Source organism: Gopherus evgoodei, chromosome 6 (genome assembly GCF_007399415.2).
Source record: "Gopherus evgoodei ecotype Sinaloan lineage chromosome 6, rGopEvg1_v1.p, whole genome shotgun sequence".
NCBI classification, from domain to species: domain Eukaryota; kingdom Metazoa; phylum Chordata; order Testudines; family Testudinidae; genus Gopherus; species Gopherus evgoodei.
The window spans coordinates 111,373,614-111,401,582 of NC_044327.1; the positions used below are offsets into that span (position 1 = coordinate 111,373,614).

Sequence of the window (27,969 nt, forward strand, 5' to 3'; positions counted from 1 at the left end):
TACCTATATAGTGTATTCACCACTCAGTTCACATATGTTTTATACTAAATTTACATTGGAGTCATGGCTGCACATTGACAAGAAAATCACCCACAAAATCCACTTACACAGGCTTTGAGCCAAGATGGGAAGACCCTTAGATTGTTCTCTGAAAGTCACAAAAAGCTTCCACTTTCAAAATTGCTTGCAAACAATACTAGGATGTGAGTAAGACTTAGGACATTAAACCTGCTGTCATGAACAATTCAAATGTACATTATATTCACCCTGCAGTTTCAGATGCATGTAGTATTATTTCAGACTGTCACAAAATCGTTTGCTCCTTTCAAAGCAGGCGTTAAGTCCATTTAAAGCCTTATAAGATCAGCACTCTGTGGGTTGTACTCATCAGAGGGATTGTGTGACTGCAGGTTACAGCAAAGCCTACTGTGGAATAGAAAAGCACTATATACAATTGCTTGTTTTCGCAATAGTTAGAGAAGGCTGGAGGGTGTAGCAGCTTACTGTAGAGATGCTCGAAGGTGGACCAAACTGAGTTGTAGACCAAGATTGCCAATAGTGTTCCCAGAGGTCAGGGACCTGAAGCAGAAGGAGAGGGGCTGTGACCAGAAACCAGTGAGAGGGCCTAAGAGAAGTCCTAAAGGCAGGCAGGAGAAGGAACTGGTGAGGAGTAAGAGTATTACTGAAAAGAGTATGAGCCATGGACTAAGGAGTGCTAAAGGTTTCCAGATCAAGGAGAAAGCAGGAAAAGAAAAAAGTCTGACAAGAAAAGAACAGAGAAGGCAGGAGACTCCGTGACAAAACAAGCTCTTTCTTGTTTAGAGGTCCCAGGCCAAAGCTTCCAGAGAGGATAAGGGGAAGTTCTCCTTTACTTTCCTCCTTCAAGTGGGGAAGACCACACTATACCCTGGAGAAAGGACTGTTTAGCCCAGTAAGGATGAAGGATTACTGAGGACTACACTGAGTGTGGCTGAAAGATTTGTTTAGCCTGTGGCAGGAAAAGTCCAACAATGAAGCCAGTAGAGAGGGCTGAAGAATTGTGGACCAGAGATGGCAAAGAACTAGTGTGGAATCCTAGCTATTAAGGGGAAGGACTTAGCTAAGGATGGGTGATGGTTTGTTTGCAGAAATCTTTTGTTTTGAACTTTTATTTGTCTTAGAAAGGGAGGAATATTTGACTTGGTCAGAGGGCCAAACTACCAATTCACTGAAGTACCCAGCTATCTGAAAGCAAGGGGAAACTGAAGCACCAATCTGACAGGAAACTAAGGCATGGCAGCATCTGATGCCAGACCAGGTAGGAAAACCTCTTACAGTCCTAAAGCATTAAGTTGTGATTTCTTGGCCTTCTTAAATAGTTGCTGTTTCACCCACAGGTGGCTCTGTTGCTGATGTGAGGGAAGTAATTTGTAAAGTACACATTGAACCTAAAGCCTTTTAACCTGAAGAATCTCAAAATGCTTTTCAAACTTACTTCTATTAGGGCTGTCCAATTATTAAAAAAAAAAAGATGTTTGTGATTAATTGCAGTTTTAATTGCACTGTTAAACAATAACAGAATATCATTTATTTAAATATTTTTGGATATTTTCTACATTTTCAAATATATTGATTTTAATTACAACACAGAATACAAAGTGTATAGTGCTCACTTTGTTATCTTTTATTACAAATACTTGCACTGATAAAAAGAAATAGTATTTTTCAATTCACTTCATACAAATACTGTAGTTCACTCTCTTTATCATGAAAGTGCAACTTAAAAATGTAGAATTTTTTTTTTACATAATTGCACTCAAAAACAAAACAATGTAAAACTTTAGAGCCTATTCAGTCCTACTTCTTGTTCAGCCAATCACTAAGATAAACAAGTTTGTTTACATTTATGGGAGATAACGGTGCCCACTTCTTAATTACAATGTCACTTGAAAATGAGAACAGGTGTACGCATGGCACTTTTGTAGCAGGCGCTGCAGGCGTTTATGCGCCAGATATGCTAAACATTTATATGTCCCTTCATGCTTGACCATCATTCCAGAGGACATTCTTCCATGCTGAAGATGGGTTTTATTTGATAACATAGTTAATGTTATGTCACCATTTGTAAGTAGTACTTTCACAATAAGAAGATTGCACTACAGCACATTATGAGATGAATAGAAAAATACTATTTCTTTTGCTTATATTTTACAGTGCAAATATTTGTAATAAAAATAATACAAAGTGAGCACTGTTCACTTTGTACAATTTGTTATAATTAAAATCAATATTTTAAAATATAAAAAAAATCCAAAATATTTAGAATAAATTTCAATTGGTATTCTATTATTGTTTAACAGTATGATTAAAAGTGATTAATCACAATTAATTTTTAATCAGATTAATTTGTTTTGATTAATCACTTGAGTTAACAGTGATTAATTAACAGCCCTACTATCTATATAAATTACATTGTGATCCTTTAGAACAGGGGTCGGCACCCTCTCAGAAGTGGTGTGCCGAGTCTTCATTTATTCACTCTAATTTAAGGTTTTGCATGCCAGTAATTTTTTAGAAGGTCTCTTTCTGTAAGTCTATAACATATAACTAAACTATTGTTGTATGTAAAGTAAATAAGGTTTTAAAATGTTTAAGAAGCTTTATTTAAAATTAAATTAAAATGCAGAACCAACCCGGACAAGTGGCCAGGACCCAGGCAGTGTGAGTGCCACTGAAAATCAGCTCACGTGCCACAGGCTGCCTACCCCACGTGCCATAGGTTGCTTTAGAACAAAAGGTTGTAACACAAATATAATGTTTAATTATTATTACTAATTCGTGTGCAAAAAATGTGAAAATATTAAAAAGTATTTCCAGTTGAAAGTAATTAGTACCTTGGAGTTGGGTTTAATTTTTCCACAGTAACATTAGCTCCGGTACACTGAATACGAGAAACAGAACTCATGATTCTATAATAATCTTTTAAATTATATGCTTGTTTTCAGTATTAACCACAACTGGAAAGCAGGGCATTCACAAGGGAACATATTTCATGAAATAATGTGTGTCACTAATTTTCCTTTCCCTGTATTCTGTTTCTTATACATTTCTTTTCTCTGACTTCTGAAATTTACTTACTTGTTTGTCAACATTCGATATTCTCCTGTTTTGGCTGATAGATCAATAATTTGGTCAATCACTTCCCAACACATGGAATAATGCTTTTTATATCGAGCCTCTGCTCTTTCAGCAGCAATTTTCTCATGTAGGTCTCTTTCTTCGCAAATATGTTCCTCATAATCAATTTTTTCTTGTTTTGCAAGAGCCTAAGGATTTTTTTTCAAAAACAAACTTTTTAATTAGATTGTAAATTAACTTGCACTGGCATAGCAATAAAAAATGTTTAAAAATGCTTAGAGTAAATCTATATAAAGAAAATGAACTTGCTGAATTTGAGTCAAGAATTGAAAACATTTTTATAGATTCATTAATCAAATGATATATAGCAGGTAATAAAAAATTAAGACCTGCAGAAGTTTGAATACAACCTCTGAAGACTCTGTAAGTCCCTGCTTTTTGCAAAATAGTTACTAATATACTGAAGTAAAGGAGCAAAATGTTACTTCCCCCATAACAAGTAAAATATTTTTTTCAGTGATTTCTGAAAAAAAGCCATTTTAACCTTAAACATGGAGAGACTATATTTACTATTCATGAAGAACAGTCATGCAGACACTGGGTGAAATCCCAGTCCCAGTACTGTCAATACCAAAACACCTCTCGATGTCAATTGGGCCAGGATTTCAGCCATTAAATACATTTTAGAAGGTATGGCACACAGTTTAAACAGCAAGGGCCTAATCTGCAAAGAATTAATATAAAGATACTGATACTATTTGAGCTTTAGAACTCTCACCCTCCAAAAGTTTTGCACATAAAATAAAAAAGGAGGAAGAACAACTTGACTATCAGCACTTCCAATAGCACAGTGGGCCCTGGTGGCCAGGAGGTATAATTCTGGACAATCCCTAATCAATACCTACAGACTCCTGGATGCATGAGATTCCTAATGAGAATTAAGTTTATTTTGGAGGGACTGGGGGGAGATAAGAGTGAGGGTTCAGGGCTGGAAAGAGTGAATGTGTGAGTGTCATACCCTGCTGTATGCATAACATTTGGCATAACATCTCATTTGGACTTAGCCTTCCAAGTGCTTAAGTCACTTTTGAAAATGAGACAGGCTCCTAAGTCACTGAGGCCTTGCAACACTGGCTGGGCAATGCCTGAATACCTTTAAAAATCTGAGCTCATGTATGGGAGGCAGACAAAGCTCCGCACAATATACTGAATAATTAATCTTTTACCGCCTCTCTGTCAAGAGCTTCTTGGAACTCTTTCAGTCGTCTTTCCTCATACTGTTTTTCTCTGAAAATTCTGTTCTGCCATAGCACTTCTTTTTCATGACGAACATGCATGAGTTGTACAGCAATCCTCCGCTCCTGCTGGGACTGTCTCATTAATCTATTAATAAGTTGCTCTTCCCGGTAAGCCTCCTAAAAAAATAAAATATTGTAAGCTATGCTAAATAGTGATTAACTATTTAACAGTTATGTCAGAAAATTCTATACTCCTGATATAAAATGTTTATTCAAAATAGCATGACAGTCTTCATCTATGCTTATTTAACATACATAGCCTAAAACATACATTTCTATTTATGATGCTATCAGTAATATAATATAATTATGGTCTTATCAAGTAATACATAACCACTTAAAATATTTTAATTGAGATACTCAACAGAAATACATTTTCTTAAAATTTAGGCAACTAAAATTAATTTTAACACAGACTGAAGAAAATCCTACATACAGACAATTTTGATGTGACTTTTCTGTGCTTCAAATAATTCTTTTTAGTTGTAATGATACTCATTCCCCAACAACTAGTCCCAGTTTCCTTCTCTTCCCCTGGCCCCGTCCCCCCACAACTCATATCCAGTCCCAGTTCTCCCTCTCCGAAGGTTCCTTGTCCTACTCTACTCCCCCCACATGCACATCCCTCTGCTTTTTATTCAGGCAGCTTCCTCCCTCACAGTAGAACGGGGGCACTGAGTACAGGTGACTCTCCAGTCTAGTGCCTGGACCTGGCCCCAAGATAGCCTGCATCAGCCTGGAGCTTAATTGCAAGGAAAGTCCTGCTCAGCCCTGGGCTGAAGCATGCCTAGTACAGATAGATGGAGAGCTGTAGTAGACAGAAGTTGGTCTAATTAAAAAAAAAAATCACCTCACCCATCTTGTCTCTCCAGTACAGACGGAATCTTTCGAGAAGATCTAGCAAGTCTCTAGTGAGTATGCGTGGACTGCAATTTTTCAAAGTCTTATAATGACGAATTTGGATGGATTGTCACAGGGCCGACAAAAAGCAGATCCCTGACACAAAGGCACACAACTCCTCCCTTTCCCTCCCCTAAATGCTAAAATTTTGCAAAATAAGTCGGCCTGATGTAGATGCCCAGCCTGTAAAATTTCAGCCTAAACAGTTAAAGATGGTAAAGTTATAATAGGAAGTGTCAGGCAACTGCCTATTATAAATGTTAAGAAAGAAATCATAAAGGAAAAGGAGGACTGGCTTCTGTTTCTCCTTATTATCCTAATTAACATAGGAGGTTAGGAGGGTTTAGGAGTTTATCTTTGTTAAATGCAATGGCAACTAAAGTTTGTAGTAACTCCTCATTGACATGCTTACATTTTCAGCTTCCTTCTGCCACTCCTCTGTTCTTATGAATTCAGATCTCTGAATTAAACTTCAAAACTTTTCAGCTGCTTCTGCAGCCCAGGCACTGAGCTTTGAGTGAAAGTTGCAGTTTCCCTTTGAAGACCCACCGTCCCACAGAAGGGCTTGAAAGGGAAATCACTGATTCACTCTGCAGCCCAGATACCTGCTCCAGAAGCAATGGTACAGCTTTAAAGTTTAGTTTAGAGATCTGTAATTGGAGCTTGTCTAAGAGTCCCAATTCAGTTTCTTCAGAAAAGAGGAGAGAAGTGGAGAAAGAGGCTAGACGGGAAAACTGGAAGCTCTTCAATAACACTTTTATCCTTCATGAGCCTAGTTTCCCTTTCATCAGATGTTTGTGATGGAGCTGCAATGGAACAACACACTACATGAACCCACCTCAAATTTTGTTTTCATTTTGTAAACTACTGTTAACAAACAAGACATACTCCAAAAGCAATAACCAACTCTAACATGCTACAGCGTGCCTTACAGTACAACTAGGCATGTAACAATAACCTACTAACACATATCCACGGAGGTTAATGGCAGTTCTAGAAGTACTATAGAAAATTCTGAGAAAGATGTCCTTTGTATTACTGCAAACTGTGATATACTGTTGTAGAGGAAAAAAGTAAATTCAATATTGTAAATTCAAACCATTTTATTTGTTTTTTAATTCTTCTGATTTCTTGAATACTATATCAAATGGGCAGGCAGGCTAGTGCATTCTAATGAAATGCTACTGACTTGAAACGTCTAAGAAGATATACAGCACTATCACCCCCAGGGGCAATAGTTTTCAACTGGCTATTAAGCCAGCCTCTGAGGTCTCAATCCTGAATGAGCTCCACATGGGCACAGGGTTCTGCCCACATGAAGCTCACTGCAGGATCAGATCTGATTTTGCATGCACACATCCATTTCCACACAGAAATGTCATTTATGCATGCAAATTTAAAATAGAGAATTCAACAGTCTTGAAAATGAAGGTTACTTGCCTGTAACCATAGTTGTCTGAGATGGACTCTGCACATTCCCATGAATGGGATACACTGGCTGCTACAGCTCAAGTGGTGGAACCTTCTCATAGCAGTGCCCATAGGAACACTCATGTGCCCCTCCTACTTCTTCCCTCTGCATTCCTGAAAATTTTGAGGGTGAGGTTGCCCTCTGATACCTCAGTTTCTTCTACCACTTTCTTAGACTCAATATTCCATTAGGCTTCTGAGGATGAGGAGAAAATGGGCAGGAAGTGTGAATATGCAAAGTCCATCTCAAAGAATTCTGTTTACAAGTAAGTTATATTAATTTCTTCTTCAAAGTGGCCTCTGCATATTTTCACTTCTGAGATAGTTTGCCAAACTGTAGCCCATCAAAGGAAGGTGGGACTTGGCATCCTAATTGAACAGGGATTGAAATACTGCCCTACCAAACTGAGCGTCAGCTCTAGACATTAAGTCTAAGGAGTAGAGGTTTATACATTTTGAGCTCTAAATAGCAATCTCACAGATCTCAGGAACTGGATCATGTCTAAAGCATGCTGTGGAGGAAGCCATTGCTCTGGTAGAGTGAGACTTAACCCCAGCAAGGGGAGGAATAGATGTTAGCTTGTAACTTTCTCTATACATTGTGAAGAGACAGCATGACTTTGTGGTTGTCTGTACATAACAAAGAGATTGGGAGACTTGTGAAATTCTTTGGTCCTATTAAAACAGTAAGCTAGAGCTCTCTTGGTATTTAAAGTATGTAGTTCTGACTCCCCTATGTGGTGTGAGGTCTAGGAAAGAAAACTTGTACATTCATCATTTGATTAATGTCGAAGTCAGATACCACCTTGGCAAGGAATGTAGCATTTGAATGAAGCACCACCTTATTGTTGTGAAAGACAGTGAATGATGAATTGACTATGAGGGCATGTTGATTACTCATTTGCCTAGCTGATGTCATGGCTATTATAAACATAATTTTAATAGCTAGGTGGAATAGTGAACAATCTGCCATATGCTCAAATGCAGACTTCATGACCTGCTTTAAAACTGATCTGAGGTCCTTGAAGGAACAGAGTCTTTCATTCACAAGTCCCTTCATAAGTTTCTTAACTCCGAAGACAGATTTATTGTCTATGAGCACTTAGTGTGCCTCTATAGCTGCTAATTGCACTTTTAAAGAAGATTTGGAAAGACCTGAAAGCTTTAATTGAAGTAAATAATCAAAAATATATTATACTGGAGCCAATGTTAGATCTATATGTTTTTTGGATATCCTCGTCACAAATCTAGTCCACTTGAGATATCATAACACCTTCTGGTTGATTGTTTTCTCAAGTTAATCAATAGCTGATGCACTTCTGAAGGACAAGATTTTTCAAGGTATGTTAGAGTCCTGTAGCCCCTGAAGTTAGGTGAAGTGGTAGAGGGTCAGAAGATAAATTCTGCCTAGCTCCCCCCTGTTCTGATAATGAACCTGGTAACACTGGAAGTAGCTTGTGCGCTCCATTGGAGAGTTGAAGAAGGGTTGTTTATCATTGTTGTCTTGACCGTACTTGGACAATAAGAATTATCTTATCTCCATCTTATCTTTTTTCTCAGTCTCTGGATCAGACGAAAGGAGGGAGAAAGCATAAAACAGACCCTTCCACCAGTTCACAAGAAAAGACTCTGCTATGGACAGACTGTCTCTCCCTGCTGATGAGCAAAAGAATAGACACTTCAAATAATGTCTGGTGACAAGAAGATCTATGCCTGGGAGCCTGTACAGGTCATCGATTTCTTTAATAACCATTCATGCAGTTGGTTATGTCTCTGCTCAGTTGAACTGCTATCCTGTTGACTTTACCTGCATCCTCACACAGCTGGAAAGAGTGAGCCTCTCCCTGTTTGTTCACATAGTACACTGCCAGTGTATTGTCTATGATGAATGCCACTACCTTGTTCTTGATGCCATGTATAAAAGATTTGAATGCCAAAGAAATTACTCTCAGTTTTAGGAAGTTAGTGATCTCTTTGCTTGAGAGCTCCAGTGACCTCTAATTGCTAATCTGTTGCTCCCCATCTCTTGCTGAAGGCAACAAAGGCATCCAAACCACACCACTCGATCCATTGTCTACAGCCAAGCTCTACGATACAATTGCATTTGAGCCAACCCCTCAGACAGAGACAAACACCTACAAGATCTCTATCAAGCATTCTTACAACTACAATATCCACTTGCTGAAGTGAAGAAACAGATTGACAGAGCCAGAAGAGTACCCAGAAGTCACCTACTACAGGAAAGGCCCAACAAAGTAACAGAACGCCACTAGCCATCACCTACAGCCCCCAACTAAAACCTCTCCAGAGCATCATCAAGGATCTACAACCTATCCTGAAGGACGATCCATCACTCTCACAGATCTTGGGAGACAGGCCAGTCCTTGCTTACAGACAGCCCCCAAACCTGAAGCAAATACTCACCAGCAACCACACAACAAAAACACTAACCCTGGAATCTATGCTTGCAACAAAGCCCACTGCCAACTCTGTCCACACATCTATTCAGGGGATACCATCATAAGACCTAATCACATCAGCCACACTATCAAGGGCTCGTTCACCTGCACATTCAACAATGTGATCTATGCCATCATGTGCCAGCAATGCTTCTCTGCCATGTACATTGGCCAAACTGGACAGTCTCTACGTAAAAGAATAAATGGACACAAATCAGATGTCAAGAATTATAACATTCAAAAACCAGTTGGAGAACACTTCAACCTCCCTGGCCACTCGATTACAGACCTAAAAGTCGCAATATTACAACAAAAAACTTCAAAAACAGACTCCAACAAGAGACTGCTGAATTGAAATTAATTTGCAAATTGGACACCATTAAATTAGGTTTGAATAAAGACTGAGAGAGCATGGGCCATTACACAAAGTAAAACTATTTCCCCATGCTTGTAAGGAACTGGCGGGGGGGAAGATATCTCCTTGTCAAGAGCTGGAAATGGGCCATTTTCATTACCACTACAAACAGTTATTTTTCTCTCCTGCTGACAACAGCTCATCTTAACTGATCACTCTCCTTATAATGTGTATGGTAACACCCATTGTTTCACGTTCTCTGTGTATATACATACATATATATATATATATATCTTCCGACTGTATTTTCCACTACATGCATCTGATGAAGTGGGTTTTAGCCCACGAAAGCTTATGCTACAATAAATTTGTTAGTCTCTAAGGTGCCACAAGTACTCCTATTCTTTTTGCAGATACAGACTAACACGGTTACTACTCTTTAATTCTAAGGTAAGGTAAGGTATGTGATGAAGATAAAGAGTCCAGGTAGGAGGAGGCCCAAGGAACTAAATGAAATGAGAGGCACATGGCTGCTGTTTATAGGCTCCCTGAGTTGGAACCTGAAGTAGTGGGTGAGCCTGGGCTCCAACACCAGCCACTGGAGAAATGGTGTAAACCCCAAGAATGGGACAAGGCTCATTTGGAAGCCAAAGCAAAGGGCTGAAAATAAAGGGCACAGAGCTGGGTCTTAAGACCCTGGTCAGAGCGGATACACAGTTTTGCTATCCCAGAAGAGGTTCATTTTGACTATGTGACATGGTTGAAGAGCCAAGCCACTGAAGAACTGACAACCTACAGGGGGTGCCAGGAGTAGAACAAGGCCTACAGTTCCGCACATAGGAGGTGCTCAAGAGGTAAGTGCTCCCCATTACAACATCCTTTTGGCAGACTGAAGCTTCAGTTATCTGTCTTCTAGCAGATAAGCTCTGCCCTCTTGAGAGTCAAGAACTGCTTCTGCAAAAGAGATTCTCTACGTAGGAGGCAGAAGGGATTTTTTTCACATTTATCAAGAATTCTAACCGCTTAAATATGTGTAATGTATATCTTTGAAAAGGGCATCTTTTTATGATGTTTTGATAAGCCAATTATATAAATAAGGGTAAATGAAAAAACTCCGTCTTAAAAGAGTCTCTACCACAGATAGGCACTTTGTAAATCACCCGGGGGCAGCAGACAGGCCAAAGGGTAGGACTTTGTATTTGGAAATGTTCTTGTCCAACCATGAAAGGGAGATACCTGCAGTGACTTGGTCTGATAGAGATGGGGAAGCATACATTCTTTGGATCAAGTGCTACAAACTAATCTAAAGAGGTAAAGGAGGATATATTGGATACTAGAGTCAACATAAGAAAACTGAATCTTCTAATAAAAGCATTGAACTTTGGAAGATCTAATATCAGATGAATTTTTCCACAGGTGTCGACTCCATGTGTGCATCAGGGCTGGAGCATACACCAGGAAAAATTAGTGGTTGAGCAGCCAAACTACCACCGCCTCCTTTTCCCCCCCACCTCCAAGCACGCCGCATGCCCTCTCCAACCCCTGCCTCCCACCACTTCCTGCCCCTCTGCCACCTAACAGCTGTTTGGCAGTGCTTAGGACTTTCCAGGAGGGATGGGGAGGAGTGGGGATGTGGCGCACTCAGGGGAGGAGGTGGAGAAGAGGCAGGGCAGGGGTGGGGATGGGGTGGGAAAAGGCAGGGTGGAGCAGGGACTTTGGAGAAGGGGTGGAATGGAGGTGGGGCAAGGGCAGTGCAGGGGTGGGAAGAGACAGTGCGGGGGGTCAAGCACCCACTGGGCAGATACCAGAAAATATTTGGAGTAGAATACCTGACTTCTGAATTCCCTTGGAACCTCCTTTATTGCTCAAGCTTCTACAAGGGATTGAATCTCTGATTTTAACAAGCTTTTGTGAGAGAGTCCCTGAATCAGGAAGAGGGGTTTGGATGGAGGAAGTGTTTGAAACTGAATGGAATTACCATCTTTTAACAAGGCATACATTTTAATGGTGAAGGTAATTTACCATGGGAACAATTTACCCAGGGTTATAGCAGATTCTCCATCACAGGCAATTTTTAAATCTAATCAAGATTAGATGTTTTTCTCAGAGACTTCTTGTAGTTCAGACAGGAATTGTTTCAGAGAATTTCTATAGGCTGTGTTATGCAGATAGTCAGACTAGATGATCACCATGTTCCCTTTTATAGTCTCACCCTCAGAACACACAGAAATGCAGAGAGAAGAGGTGCGAGGGACACAGGAGAGCTCCAACGGGCACTGAGCTGCACCTGCTGGTGCATCCCATGAGTGCGAATATACAGAGGACACTCAGTAAAGAATTTGTCTTGTTCATGTTTGACATAATTTTGAAATGATTGAACTCTGTGATACATAGTCATAAATTACACAGGTGCCATTTTACTATGTTATAAGGCTTCATTCAAGTAGTCATTTTAAGGCTGCCAATCCCTGTAGCAAATAGATTGAGTAGAAGGGTTAATCTATTAAAATAGTAACCTCTGAAGTGTCCTGAGGTTTTAGTAGCATAGGTGGCTATTGCACTTACTCCCTTTGAAATGTTGGCTGCCATTTCTGCAGACCTGGGTATGATCACAATTTAGTTTAAAATTAGTGCAGTGTTGTTATTTTAGCTCCAGTCCACCTAATCAGAAAACTGTTAATCAACTGAATGTTTCTATTCAAAGTAGACTCAGAACTAGAATAGCAGTGGTATTGCTGGTAAGGACTGAAGTGTACTGGCAGCAGACTGCAGGACTGAAGTGTGTGTGGGGGGTCTGCCATGGACTTAAATTGGTGCAGGATCAGGCCCACTTTGTGGAAACTTGTACAGCATTTACTTACTTTATCGGCTTCTTATCAAGAACACAACAATTAATAGGAAAAAATATAACACAGTTTAGGAAGAATTAAAACCCATCAAAGGCTAAATGTCAAAGAGACCTAAAATAAGGTACAGGACAAAAGCATAACTTCAGTTTTATATTGCAGCATTTCTAAAAATCCATAGTAAAACATAGGATCACAAGTCACTGTAGAAAAGATAAAATAGGTTTTTAAACAACATATGGCTTTGTAATGGTGATTATTTGAGAAATGTATGATAAGAGGCTTACAATTATATCAATTTGGGACAACAGTGGCATCCAGTGGCCAAACACATTAATTCTACGTTTATGTATCATACCATACACCTGCATATTACTACAGATATTTCATGTATTACTATATTTCTATCTGCATCTTTAATTTAAAGATGAATGGAACATGCTGTTTTATTTACATTGTCATCACTGTGAAAGGAGAAGCACAGAACCCTGAACTCAGGTGTTCACAGGAAAGGCGCTACTTCTTCAAAGATTTATGCAGATGCTTAACTTCACGCACTGTGGCTAGTCCCATACAACAGTGTAGAATAAATATAAAACTATAAAATTAAAGTTACCTTAAGTTTGGTGAAAGAAATATGTGTTGTAAAGAAAGGCCAAAATTAGCAAGTGAAAGAAAGGCCTTGAAAGTAATGAGTTATAAGCCAAGAAGGAAAGAAATAGGGATGTTTGTTTCAAAAAAATAATTAATGAGATAAGAGAAAGTTCTAAAAAGATGGTTTCTGTCTGATAGGGGCAACTGCAGGTTGTTTTAAATAATCTGTCTTTAAAAGACCCAAATGGATTTTTACAGAGGCTATAAAAATAAAAGACTCAATAATAATGTGTGTGGAACTGGAATCATTTCAGAGAATGCTATCATGGGATGGAGGTCCTGGACTTCAATCTCTTACCTAGAAGCCTAAATCTGGCCTCCTATCCTTCCCTATGTCATTGTTACCTACATGTACCATGAACACCAGCTCCTCCCCAGCACTACATGAATGTCTGTCAAAATGTCTTGAGAGATCTGCAATCTTCACATCTGGCAGGCAAGTCATCATGAGGTTCTCCCGGACGTTGCAAATCCAGCTATCTATGTTTCTAATGATCAAATCCCCTATTATTATTACCCATCTCCTCCTAATAACTGGAGTTCCCTTCCCTAAAGAGATATCCTTGGTGCAAAAAGATACCACAACATCATCTGGAAGGAGGATCCCAACTATGGGATCATTTCCCTCCGCTCCACTTTGATGTTTTCCTTCCCTGAGACTTTCATCCTCCTTACCAGCACAGAGACTGTCAGACTGAGGGTGGGACTGCTATCCTGTGTCCTGGAAAGTTTCATCTATGTACCTCTCTGTCTCCCTTAGCTCCTCCAATTCAGCTATTCTGGTCTCCAAAACCCGTAAGTGGTCTCTGAGGGTAAGTCTACACTGTGTGATTATTCCGATTTTACACAAACCGGTTTTGTAAAACAGATTGTATAAAGTCGAGTGCACGCGACCACACCAAGCACATTAATTAGGTGGTGTGCGTCCGTGGTCCGAGGCTAGCGTCGATTTCTGGAGCGTTGCACTGTGGGTAGCTATCCCGTAGCTATCCCATAGTTCCCGCAGTCTCCCACGCGCACTGGAATTCTGGGTTGAGACCCCAATGCATGATGGTGCAAAAACAGTGTCGCGGGTGATTCTGGGTAAATGTCGTCACTCTTTCCTTCCTCTGTGAAAGCAACGGCAGACAATCATTTCGTGCCTTTTTTCCCTGGATTGCCCTGGCAGACACCATAGCATGGCAACCATGGAGCCCGTTCAGCTTTTTTTTTTTTTTTTTACTGTCACCGTATGTCTACTGGATGTTGCTAACAAATGCGGTACTGCAGCGCTACACAGCAGCATTCATTTGCCTTTGCAAGATAGCAGAGATGGTTATCAGTTGTTCTGTACCATCTGCCATGCCACTGTAAATTGGCGATGATATGACGGTTATCAGTCGTTCTGCACCGTCTGCTGCTGTCATGGGTACCCCTGGCTGAGGTCGGCCCGGGGGGGCAAAGACAAAAATGGGAATGACTCCCCGAGTCAATCCCTCCTTTATGGTATCTAAAAATAGAGTCAGTCCTGCCTAGAATATGGGGCAAGTGTACTAGAGAACCAGTGTACCAGAGAACCAGAGAGCACAGCCGCTCCGTGTCAGATCCTGCAGAAATGACGAGCTACGTGCCATTCAAGTGGGTGCCCCTGCAACAAGCCCACCCGTTGCTTCCCTGCTCCCCCAACCCTCCTGGGCTATCGTTGCAGTGTCCCCCATTTGTGTGATGAAGTAATACAGAATGCAGGAATAAGAAACACTGACTTGCTAGTGAGATAAAATGAGGGGGAGGCAGCCTCCAGCTGCTATGATAGTCCAGGCAGGACATTAAACAGTGCAGGGGAGAGGAGCCCAGCATCCCGCTGCTAGGATAGTCCAGGCAGTACAGAATCTTTTCTTTACACATGAAAGGGAGGGGACTGATGGAGCTCAGCCCCCAGTTGCTATGATGAAGACTGTTACCAGCCGTTCTGTACCATCTACTGGGAATGACCAGGAGTCATTCCTATTTTTACCCAGGCGTCCCCGGCCAACCTCACCTGAGGCCAGCCAGGAGCACTCATGGGCTGATGATGACGACAGATAGCAGTCATATTGTACTGTCTGCCACCGGGGAGAGAAGGGGAGAGGATACTGCTGTTCACTGCCGCAGCATCGTGTCTACCAGCAGCATGCAGTAGACATAGGGTGACATTGAAAAAAGTCAAGAAACGATTTTTTTCCCTTTTCTTTCACGGGGGGGAGGGGGGTAAATTAACGAGCTATTCCCTGAACCACCCCGGACAATGTGTTTGACCCTACAGGCATTGGGAGCTCAGCCAAGAATGCAAATACTTTTCGGAGACTGCTGGGGACTGTGGGATAGCTGGAGTCCTCAGTGCCTCCTCCCTCCCTCCATGAGCGCCCATTTGATTCTTTGGCTTTCCGTTACGCTTGTCACGCAGCAATGTGCTGTGGACTCTGTATCATAGCCTGGAGTTTTTTTTCAAATGCTTTGGCATTTTGTCTTCTGTAACGGAGCTCTGATAGAACAGATTTGTCTCCCCATACAGCGGTCAGATCCAGTATCTCCCGCACGGCCCAGGCCGGAGCTCTTTTTGGATTTGGGACTGCATTGCCACCCGTGCTGATCAGAGCTCCACGCTGGGCAAACAGGAAATGAAATTCAAAAGTTCGCAGGGCTTTTCCTGTCTATTTCAGCACTACTCCTCTCGTCGGGGAGGAGTACAGAAACCGGTTTAAAGAGCCCTTTATATCAATATAAAGGGCCTCATTGTGTGGACGGGTGTAGCATTAAATCGGTTTAACGCTGCTAAAATTGGTTTAAACGTGTAGTGTAGACCAGGCCTGAGGGACAGGAGCTCCTTGAATTGAATGCACACATACGCCACTGGCCCATAAGGCAGGTAATCATACACACTGCATTCAGTACAATAAACTCTGTTTCTGGACTTCTGCCTGCATTCTCTTTTTACTCCTGCAGCTCTTTCCTTTATTGTTGTTTTGTTTTTATCGGGAGTGTTTATTGCCTTAAAGAGGGAAAGCTCAGTGGTTTGAGCATTGGCCTGCTAAACCCAGGGTTGTGAGTTCAATCCTTAAGGGGGCCACTTAGGGATCTGGGGCAAAAATCAGTACTTGGTCCTGTTAGTGAAGGCAGAGGGCTGGACTTGATGACCTTTCGAGGTCCCTTCCAGTTCTAGGAGATAGGTATATCTCCAAGTTTTTTTTTCTTTTTTTAAGTTTAAAGAATATTAATGAAGTGTATCTAGCCCCCCCCCCCGAATCCCTACTCTAAACTCCTTCGCAAAACTCCACGGTTAGCTGCTCCTCTGGTCACTTAGGAGTGGGCTTTTTAAACCTCTGTTCTCCCTATGTAGCCCTGCCCCCGGTAAAGGGTTGATGGGTATTAAAGGGCATGGGAATCAAAGAAGCTCTCAGCCTTGCCCAGCAGGCCTCTAGCTCAGCACACAGTCCCCCAAACAAAGAGACCACGCTATATACTTCAGTCAAGCAGCAAACACACCACAAACGTACACACTAAGGACAACAAACTCATCCCAACTCTGAGGCTAAATAAACCTGAGGGGGTTGTGGGGATTAAGGGGAGTTACTGCAAAACCCATTTTGAGACACGGCATTCTCCTCCAGAAAGCCAGCCATCTTTGTCTGCTCCCTACCCCTTACCAGAACCTAGATCTTATGCTTAATTTGTGCAGGGACTTGCCAGGGCTGAGCCTTGGCAACTCTAGGCTTAGCAGTTCATAGCCCTGGCACCTCTGGACTTTCCGCATTGATTATGAAAATAAAAAAATTGCTTGAACCCTAGCACCTCTTTCATTACAAATTAAGCCCTGCCCAGATCTAAGATCTGGGTAACTCTAATGCAGCCATGCAAGAGGTTTGGGGAATCCTTGTCTCCCCCTACTTCCCTGCACAGCCACTTTAGAAAGTCACAATCTAGCGCTAAATATTAAACAACTTTTCCTGAATGCACAAAAGCAAGATTTTAATCATTTTACTTCATTATCTGTTTTAAACTTACCAAGTGACTATGCCTCCTTGAGAGCTAGCCATGTATAAAGTTTGAAGTTTTTAAGTTCAACCATTTTTTGGGAAAAGTTTTTTTGGGGCCAGATCTTCAACTGGTGTAAAACATCTTAGCTTCATTGACTTCAATTTAACTATGACAGCTTTCACAAGTTGAGGAACTGGTACACCTCTACCTCAATATAACGCTGTCCTTGGGAGCCAAAAAAATCTTACAGCGTTCTAGATGAAACCATGTTATACTGAACTTGCTTTGATTCACCGGAGTGCGCAACCCAGCCTGCCCGGAACACTGCTTTACTGTGTTATATCCAAATTTGTGTTATATCGGGTGGCATTATATCAAGGTAGTGGTGTATTATTATTTCTCTCTATATATTTATAGATACAATTTTTCTTCATTTTCCTCATAAAAACATCTGAACAGAGTTTGTTCAAACACTCCAAAAACAGTTATGTCACCTGAGGGCTGAGATCAAACATGCAAAGTTTCAGCACACCAGCGACTTCCCATTTGACATTCCCAGCTTCCCAACATCATTACATGCCATAGCAAAACATTTGCCTCTTAGGACTGCTTCAGTAAATCACTCTTACTGCTACCATCATGTAAGAGAAATGTGAGATGAGAATGACACCGCTAGTTTTTTGAATTATAAAAAGTCCAGCTCTTTCTGTAATTCTAGGGGAAAATATCTGATAGCTAAAGACTGCTGTTATGCAATTAACATCAATTTGTTGTTTTATTTTTCCATTTAGATACTTACAAATTGGTAATTCTGCATGCGATAAGGCATATCAGCACAAATACCTCACCTCTTGTGCTTCATGGGCTATTAGCTGTTCCATTAACATCTTTCGTCGTCTTTTTTTCTCGTTGCTCCCGGGCAAAACTGTCTTCCTCTAGACGTTTTTGAATTTTTCTTATATAGTCATCATCTGAATAAGTGCTCAACAATTCAGTAGTTGTCTGGGCTGTGGCGTTTGGAGCTGTTGTGTCTAACTCCTGTATCTGCAAGGTGTCCTGTACATTGCTAAGAAAATACATGTTGAACATCAAAAGAACAGCTACTTAACCTTACACTAAGTGTGATTCTTTGAGAGGTGTTGTCAATGTGGATTCCACTCTTGGTGCACATGAACCACATGCACATGAATTTGGATTATTTTGGCCACCAGCATCAGTTAGGTCCACACCTGCATCCTAAATGTCCTTGTGTCCCCCATTTGAGGGCTTAGCAGGCACAACCATTCCCTTGCCAGTAAAAAAATACCAGAGGATTAGGACTACACAGGATTGGGGAAGGAGGGTGGGTCATAGAATCAAAATGGAAAACACGTCTCAAAGAACCACCGTTTACTTTAAGGCTAATAACCATTCTTTTTTCTTCGAGTGATTGTCCACATGGATTCCACTCTTGGTGACTAACAAGCAGTTGTCTACTTGGAGGTGGGTAGAAAGGGACTTACTTAAATAGCAACTGCATGGCAGCCCTACCAAAGTAGGATCAGTCTTGAAGAGTCTGCCAAACAATAATATCTTGTAAATGTAGTGTCCATTAGCTACCCTACAATTTTCAGAATTAAGGACATTCTTCAAACAGGCAGCAGAGGCTGCCTGAGATCTAGTGGACTTGGTACATCCTGTCAGCTCACTTGAATGTGGCCAAATTGATGCTGGTGTGTTCTACAGGTCTTTTGAGGTTTCAACCATCCTTTGTTTACAGGCATGGTGAGCCTGCCAGGTATACAGGGGTACATGATGTCCAAGGGTTTGTGAGGTTTGGCCTGCACCACTTCTGATCTGAGCCTGCGGGGCTCTGACTGGCTGCTTTCATGTAGCCTCTCTAAGCAGGCCTAGAGGACCCATCTTCGTAGGCCCTTTCCTAAAGCACAGTGTAGTAGGACCACAGGGCTTGTATAGCTAAAGTCTCTGCCAGGAGGAATAAGGCTAATAAGATATGAGTACTGGGGTGAGGGACTGACAGCAGGGTTCTCACCATCCTAAACCTTTCAAGGAAAGTAGACTCTGGTACTGGGCCCAAAAATAAATCACTCATACTATACGTACCCTGGATACCGACATAGTAGGTATTGATACACTGGGCACTGAGGAACATGCTTCCAAGGTTGCCTGTACAGTACCATAGGATTTGTACTGAGAGAGATAGGGCCTGCAGGTTTAGTGGGTACTGCCAGCACTCTTAACAGTCAGTACTGGAGTGCTAGAGGGACCATCTCAGGCTATTTTCTGCTCCTGCACTATTGAGCCTGAGACTACTAGGACTTATAAGTCTTGTGCCTCAACTCAGAAGGTGACCTATTCTTTGGCTCAGCTCAGGAGTAGTGTTTCTTCCTACTCTATCAGAGGTCACTGAAGCAAGGAGGCGGCAGATGACTGGCACCTCTTGGTCAGTTTAGCTTTGTGTGGAATCTTGACTCACTCAGGGGCTCATGGAGAAAGACTGACTGAGGTCAAGTTGCCTCCCTCCTTTTGGTGTCCAAGGAGGCTTACATACAGCACACCAAAAGGAACAATTTTAAGAAGACTTCTCTCACTTTTTTAGTCTGTTTAGAGAAGAAGTGATATATGGTGCATTGCTCAGGAATACGTCTAGGGTGACCAGACAGCAAGTGTGAAAAGTCGGAGCAGGGAACAGTAGGAACCTATAAGAAAAAGACCCCAAAATCGGGACTATCCCTCTAAAATCAGGACATCTGGTCACCCTAAATATGTCCCTGTCTTAAACAAAATAGGCACCTAGATTGTCTCTTGTTAAGTGGCACTGAAGCTTCACATCAGACACAGGTCTTAAACCCCAGAGATTTTGCTTTTGACATTTTGCTAGTGCCCACAAATACAGGGTGATTCTAGCTGAAAAGCAAAACCTGACTAAAATAAGATTTATTATTAATATTATTTGTGTTGCTGAAGGGTATGGTTGTGTTTATTTTAAATAAAATGTGGTTTACAGAGTGCTTATGCATAGGGAAGCATGCTGTGGCTCACCAGCCTAGGAACATTCTGGAGAAGGCCACAGGGAGGGGTGTGAGCTCGGCATGTGGACTGGAGCACTATGAGCATATGATAAACAAACCCATATATGGGTTTGTTTAACTCTGATTGGTTAAAGGTTCATGTTATGTAAGTTGTTATATAACTTGTTATATAAGCACCATGTGCTATAAAGTAGCGAGGAGAGGGGCTCCTTGCTGGAGGGACTCTGCCTGATTCTTTGTACCAGGGGCTCTCTTTGTGCACATGTTAAATAAAGTTTTATTGAATTGAATTGCATTGGATCAAAGTCTCATGATTTCTACCCAGCATCAGACTCACTGGGAACCACCACATCCCAACAGTTTCTTGGCGCAGCGAGCAGGATTTGAAATATCCTTCAGGATCATGACCTACAATCAAATTAGAGGGTGAGATTGTTCATTTTTATTTGGTTGTGTGTCTCTAACCTAACTGGTGACTCTCATACCTTTTGTAGTAAGCAAGTCTAGGTGCTGGGGAATTCAGGGGGTTTGTTGCAGTCTTAAGGCATTGTACTTAGTGTGGGGGCTGGCTAAGCTGTAAGTTCCTCTGACTAAGTGCTGTTGAAGTGGGAAATCAAAGAGGCTGTAAGGACCAAGAGTTAGTGTAGGGGCAGGTATAGCCATAAGTATCTCTAGCTGATGTGTTGGCAGGCCCAGATCTCCTAACTGGAATTTGTTTCAGTCTTAAGGCATTGTACTTAGTGTGGGGGCTGGCTAAGCTGTAAATTCCTCTGACTAAGTGCTGTTAAAGTGGGAAATCAAAGAGGCTGTAAAAACCAACAGTTAGTGTAGGGGCAGGTATAGCCATAAGTACCTCTAGCTGATGTGTTGGCAGGCCCAGATCTCCTAATTGGACATTGTAATTGTGCAGATCAAATAAATTGGAAAAAGGATTAATCTGCTGATTGAGCATTTCAGTCTGGTGTGTTTTATTGAAATAAATTGTTGTTAGTCTGTAAACAGAATTGTAGTTATAAATTTAAAAAAATAAAGGAATATAATGATCCATAATATAAAGAGTATATGGTTAGTGCTTTTATAACTATTGTAGTTGTAAGTTTATTAGCTTTCTTGTGGAGATATTTTGGCTGTATGATTAAAATAAGGAACCACCCCCCATTACAGGCAGGCAAAACTGATTTTGTGCATAAACCACAATATTTATCTGAGGAAGATAATGTCCTCAGTGTAGATGTAAGGTTGCTGGCTGTAAAATCTGTCCTGTCTCAGTATGACAAGGCATTGAAACAAGGATATCCAACACATGATGATTACCCAACTAAACATCCCTATTATATTGCCTGTTGGTATACAAGGTTAAAAAACAGCAAAGAGAAGGATGAAATGGCTGGTATGTGTTTAATTTTTAATTATGAACAGCTGGTTAAAAAGAGTAATATGCTAAAAAAAAAGGGTAGGAGAGTTAGAAGCAGAGGTAAAAAAAACTGCAAGCAGAAGCAAAAAAGTATAAAGAAGCAGACTTGCAGGAAAAGAGATCTTGTCCCTCAGCACCTTTGGACCCTACATGTGGAATATGGGGCTATCAGTCTAGTTTCATGGCTCCAGTGAAAGTGCACACTATCCCTAATCCTAATCCAGGGGAAGGGGACCCTGCTACTGTTAGTCGCCTAGAGCACACTCCTGTGAACCCATCTGACTTGCCGAGCATGTTAAAAGAATTGCCATCTTTGCAGCTTAATAACCCAAACCTACCCTTCTGGGAAAAGGTACAGAATGGTAGAGGGAGGCTTACATGCTTTTGATGATCACGTGGTATTTTCAGCCTTGGACATTAACAATGGCTTTTGGTCTGTTCCTGTGCACCCTGACAGTCAATTTTGGTTTGCATTTACTGTTAAAGGAAAGCAATATACCTTTACTCGCCTAAGCCAGGGTTTTCATAACTCACCTACTTTGTTTCATAGAGCCTTAGTTGATGTGCTGGCAAAGCTGCCAGACATGACTTCTTGTGTTGTACAGTATGTTGATGATCTTCTTGTCTCTTCACCAGATTGCCAAACACACATGAAAAACTTAGAAGTGATCCTGCAACACTTGGCAGACAGTGCGGTAAAATGTAATGCTAAGAAGGCTCAGATTGCAAAGGAGGAAGTATCATACCTGGGGTATCTAATATCCAAGGGATACAAACGTTTAACTGTTGACTGCATTGAGGCTATTAATGCATGTCCACGACCGATTACAGTCAGGCGAGTAAGAAAAGTTTTGGGGCTATTCAATTTCTGCCGAACTCAAATCCCAAATTATTCAAATTGTCCAGCCCCTTAATAATCTCCTAAAGGGTGCTGGTGGACCACATGATGCAATTGAATGGACATTTGAATGTGAACAGGCATTTACCACATTGAAACAGAGGCTAAGTACTGCCCCAGGGTTGGGACTTCCTAATCCATTAATGCCTTTTACATTGTACACGCATGTCAGTGAGGGACATATGGCAGCAGTGTTAACGCAAAAACATGGGGATAAACAGCGCCCAGTAGCATACTACTCTTCTAAACTAGATGCTGTCGCTCAAGTAATGCCACCGTGCCTCCAGGCAGTGAAAGAAGCTTCTATGGCCCTAAATCAGGCCTTACCACTTATTGGTGCACAGGATGTAAATGTTGTGCCTCATGCTGTCCTTGCTATTTTATCAGGAAAGAAATCTTCGGCAGTCCATGTGGCAAGATGGACTCGATGGGAAACGAGTTTGCTAATGCCTTCAGTACATCTGCAACGAGCATCATCGCTAAACCCTGCCACCCTCATTCCTAGCCCAGATGAGGGACACCCGCATCATGGTTGCCTTAAGGTAGAGCCCATGGACCTTCCATTGGTAAAAAAAAACTAAAATACCTGATGCCCCTTGCCTATACGTGGATGGTTCTTCCTTCTATGTCAACGGCAAGCAACACACAGGATGGGCTGTTTGTACTCAAGATGGGCAGCTGGTGGCGCATCGCAGTTTACCTGGAGCATCGGCCCAAGTAGCAAAACCACAGGCATTAATTGCAGCATGTGAAGCTGCGAAAGGTCATGCTATAAACATATATACTGATTCTAGATACGCGTTTGGGGTTGTACATGATTACCTTAACTTGTGGGTAAATCGAGGATTCCTGACAAGTACAGGATCCCCAATACAAAATGAGGGGATAGTGCAGAAACTTCATGCAGCCATGCAGAAACCTACTGAAGTAGCAGTAATAAAAGTAAAGGCCCATACAAAAGGGACAGATCCTCATAGCAAGGGGAACCGAAGGGCAGATGAACTAGCTAAACAAGCAGCAGTGGAAAGTAAAGAGACCCAATTAATTGCTGCAACACAGCCTCTCATAAAAACCCCAAACTTTTTTGAATTACAGGACATTCAGCACGCTGCACCGAGGGCAGAGAAGTGGTTATGGATGAATAGTGGGGGCAAACTGTGTGATGATAACACTTGGAGAGGTCCAGGGAACACATTAGTGTTACCAAATGTGCTAATGGGAACTATGATACAAGTGTATCACATGTTGGGACATGATGGAGCACGGAGGGTGATTCACCGGATGTCAAACACCTGGTAGCACTCTAAGCTTAATGCAAACGTGCATGATTATGTGAGAAGGTATGTAACGTGTGCTCAATGTAATTCTGCTCCCACAGTAAAAGTGAGAATGCGACATCAGCCAAGACCAACACAGCCCATCGAGCAGTTACAAATAGATTTCATTTGTCCCCTGCCAAGGCGCAGAGGGAAAGATTATGTTCTGGTGATCATAGATCACTTTACTAAATGGGAAGAAGCTTTCCCAGTGGCCAAGGCCACTGCAGCTGATGTAGCTAAAATATTGATGACTGAAATAATTCCCCGATGGGGACTTCCATGCTTCATTGATAGTGACCAAGGTACTCATTTTACAGAAAAGGTAATGAAAACTGTATGTAGGGCACTAGAAATCAAACAAAAATTTCACTGTCCCTACCATCCCCAAAGTTCGGGATTAGTAGAAAGAGCTAACGGAACCATTAAAAACAAATTAACCAAACAGATGTTTTCTGTTACAGGGAAAGACTGGGTCACCAACCTGAAAGTGGTTCTCATGTCTATGAGAGCCCGTCCTACTAATCCACATTCCTTATCTCCGTTTGAAATGCTGACAGGGCGGGCGATGAGGATGCCAGGAAATCTGTGCATTGGAGGTGGGGAATTGTATGTCATGGGTGACCAGCTTGTTGAATATTGCAAATTGTTATCACAGTGTGTCTCACAGGACCCCCGAACTGAACCAGACTCAAAGGCCGGAGAAGAGGACATATGTGAGGTGCAGCCTGGTGATCAGGTGATGGTGAAAGCCTATAGGAAACGAACATTTGAACCAGCCTGGACTGGGCCTCACATGGTTCTCTTAGTAACTCCTTCAGCAGCCCGGGTCACTGGAATTCCAGTTTGGGTGCATCTGTCACGTGTAAAAGTAAACAAGGGAGAGAACCAATATGGGGCACAATAATCCCTATTTACTCTATGGACTCCTGGAAAGCCATTCTTAATATTGTTAAGTGTTTGCATTTGATATTCCCAGTTTAAAATTAATGTAGGAATTTTGTAGTCTACTAATTGTTCAAGTGGTTTCTGAAACTTGAAAGTTTATTTAAGCGGTGTCATCTTAATAATGCTGCAGTAGCTCTCAGTGTTTTATTGATGTAATTACCTGGGCAGGAGCCACTGGATCCGTTGTAAATGCCATCACTCAAATCTAATACTAGGGACTGGGTTAAAATTTGTTATTAGCAGGAATGACAATTTACTGTGGTAAGAGTGGGGTTCATGTCTAATCAAGTTAGATATTACCTTAGCTCAGCAACAGTTGGTCAGGTCCTCACTGCTGTACTCAGCCATCTATTAAAAACTACTAAAATGTATAAGCAAGCATTGGTCTAGGCATGTGGAAAAATTGTGTTATCATCCTGGCATGGTAACAACCTGGTGTTCAACATGAAAGTTGCAGCCCTGCTAGGAGACTCACTCGTGCCATAAGTCCCATGTAGCGTAAGAGCTGTGGTTCTCGAGAACTGAATGTCTTCACCTTGGATGGTGGCAGGGGAGTGGTCCCTGTTGATAACAGGGGTATGTTGAGATGGTCATTGCATCCCTGGAGGGATGTTAATTCCTCAACTGGAGGCTCATCCAAGGCACCCACTTCCATTCGCATGTCACAGACACCTGTGTAACATAAGGGCCGGAGATAACTACATGGCTTTCCCATGGGACCAATGTTCCATCCTGGGAGGATAGGTTTTGTGTATGAAAAACCTGAAGTCAGGACAAGCTTTATCTCAAATGTTGGGACCTGACTTAATAATGCATGTAATGTAAGTTAATGGATGATATAGCAGTGAGGAAGGACTCCACTATCTGGTGTGAATGTGAGTGGTTAACTTTGGAAGGCAAGCCTTGCTTAAATATCTAGTTCTTCCTATTGTGTTAAGCCTTTTAAAAGAAATATTGAAAGGAGTGGTAGGGCAGTTACACTAATTCAGTGAATAAAAGGGTTTGCCATTGTAAAAACAAAAACAAATGGAAATGAATTTGGGTTGTGTTCTCGCAATGGCATAAGAACTTATTATTTTATTGTAAATATTATGTATTAGTTTATTTGTTCCTAAAATTATAGTTAAGTGTTAATAAAGCTAATTATTGCTCCTAATAAATACAAGGAAGTGGTGTTAGTGGGGTCTAAGAATTGTTCTTAGCCCCAAAACCAAATGGGGGAGCTAAAGGGTATGGTTGTGTTTATTTTAAATAAAATGTGGTTTACAGGGTGCTTATGCATAGGGAAGCATGCTGTGGCTCACCGGCCTAGGAACATTCTGGAGAAGGCCACGGGGAGGGGTGTGAGCTCCGCATGTGGACTGGAGCACTATGAGCATATGATAAACAAACCCATATATGGGTTTGTTTAACTCTGATTGGTTAAAGGTTCATGTTATGTAAGTTGTTATATAACTTGTTATATAAGCACCATGTGCTATAAAGTAGTGAGGGGAGGGGCTCTTTGCTGGAGGGACTCTGCCTGATTCTTTGTACCAGGGGCTCTCTTTGTGCACATGTTGAATAAAGCTTTATTGAATTGAATCACATTGGATCAAAGTCCCATGATTTCTACCCAGCATCAGACTCACTGGGAACCACCAAATCCCAACATTGCCAATGGGCAGCAAGACTAACAATTAACCTTAAACTCACACAATGTGCAGAGAAACAGGTGCACAGTGCAGGGGTTCCATCTTGCTCCCACAGGTGCCAAAAAGGAACTGATGGACGGTTGGGACACTCAGTTCTTTGTGACCTCTGGGGCGAGAGCACAGAGGGAGCAGGCATGGCACCAACGGACTCTGCTGGCCAAAATAACCTGGTCTTGTGTGCCTGGGATGCATGAACACCGAGTGGAATCCTTGTGGATTAATCATTTGAAGATTAAATATTGTTTTATAGTGATAAAGTTGCTGCCTCCCTGCTCTGCCCCTTCCTCTCTGTCACCAGCTGTAATATCAAGGCAAAAGACAAAGATCTTTGCTGCCCTGAAACTAGCTGCTGCTGCCTTCTCCCTGATGGGCCAGTTGCCCCTAAGTTCTGACTTTGGGGAACGAGCTTTTATCATCTCTTTGAAACCAGTATGTTGTTTCTGTTTGCTTTTTTAAAATAGGCAGAGTGCCTATATCTTTATTGGGCTGGAAGTGGAATTAATTAAAAGAGAAAATATTCTGCTTCATATATACAGTGCAGCTTTAATTTATGTTGGTTTTATTGTATAGCTGTTCAAGTGCCATGTTATGTGTTTGAGAGGTATTTTATGTTTCCTCAATCTAAAACCCATACCAGAAAAATGTAAGCATCCCAAGCAGAAAGGCACTGAATGGCTCTTGAAGCCACTTTATATTACTTTCAGTCTCCTGCTAAAGCACAGGTGAGGCATACCAACAGCAGGTGTCTTTCTTCCAGGGCTTCTTGATGCCCAGTACAAACAGTTTCTTAACCAGACAAATCATCTGCTGTTTCTATTTTATTCTGTTCTGTTCTACATAGATTCTTGTACTTGTGCTCATCATGGCAACATCTGAGCACCTTCTTCTATAGCTATTTTATGCAGGCATTAAGGTTCTAGCACAGGGGTAGGCAACCTATGGCATCTGTGCCAAAGGCAGCACACAAGTTAATTGTCAGTGGCACTCACACTGCCCGGGTCCTGGCCACCGGTCCGGGGTGGGGATCTGCATTTTAATGTAATTTTAAATGAAGCTTCTTAAATTACATACAACAATAGTTTAGTTATAGACATAGAAAGAGCCCTGCTAAAAAGGTTAAAATGTATTACAGGTCTGTCGCATCTTACGCACATTTAACATGCATGATTTCAGCTTTACATAGTCGGCAAATACAAAAAAAAAGAAAAATAAATTTTAATACTGTACCTGTAGTGCGGGCGATTCGCCTGCCATTATACTCAATGTAATTTTGACTATACACGATTTTCGCTTTATGTGCTGACTGTGGATGCAACAGACCTGTACTGGCATGCAAAACCTTAAATTACAGTCAATAAAGGAAGACTCAGCACACCACTTCTGAAAGGTTGCTGACCCTTGTTCTAGCAATATGAAATTGGAAGATCCTTGCATGGCCAAATTAAAGGAAGAAGTTCATGTTGAAAAACATCTTCAGATGACTAGTGCGAAATACACTGATTAATATCAAGAATTAGATAGCCTGAAACAGCTCTCCTCTGTCTTAATTACACAAAAAGTTGTTCTCTAGTGAAA

General features: G+C 41.5%; 1 protein-coding gene across 1 annotated transcript in view; it reads right to left on the reverse strand.

Annotated features, from left to right (window-relative positions):
• Nucleotides 1-27,969, reverse strand: part of LOC115653413 (sperm flagellar protein 2-like) — a 47,084-nt gene that overhangs the window by 2,786 nt on the left and 16,329 nt on the right. Inside the window, 4 exon segments of the mRNA XM_030566707.1 lie at nt 3,118-3,305; nt 4,344-4,532; nt 17,941-17,994; nt 17,996-18,158. Of these exon segments, the coding sequence (XP_030422567.1) occupies nt 3,118-3,305; nt 4,344-4,532; nt 17,941-17,994; nt 17,996-18,158 (594 nt within the window).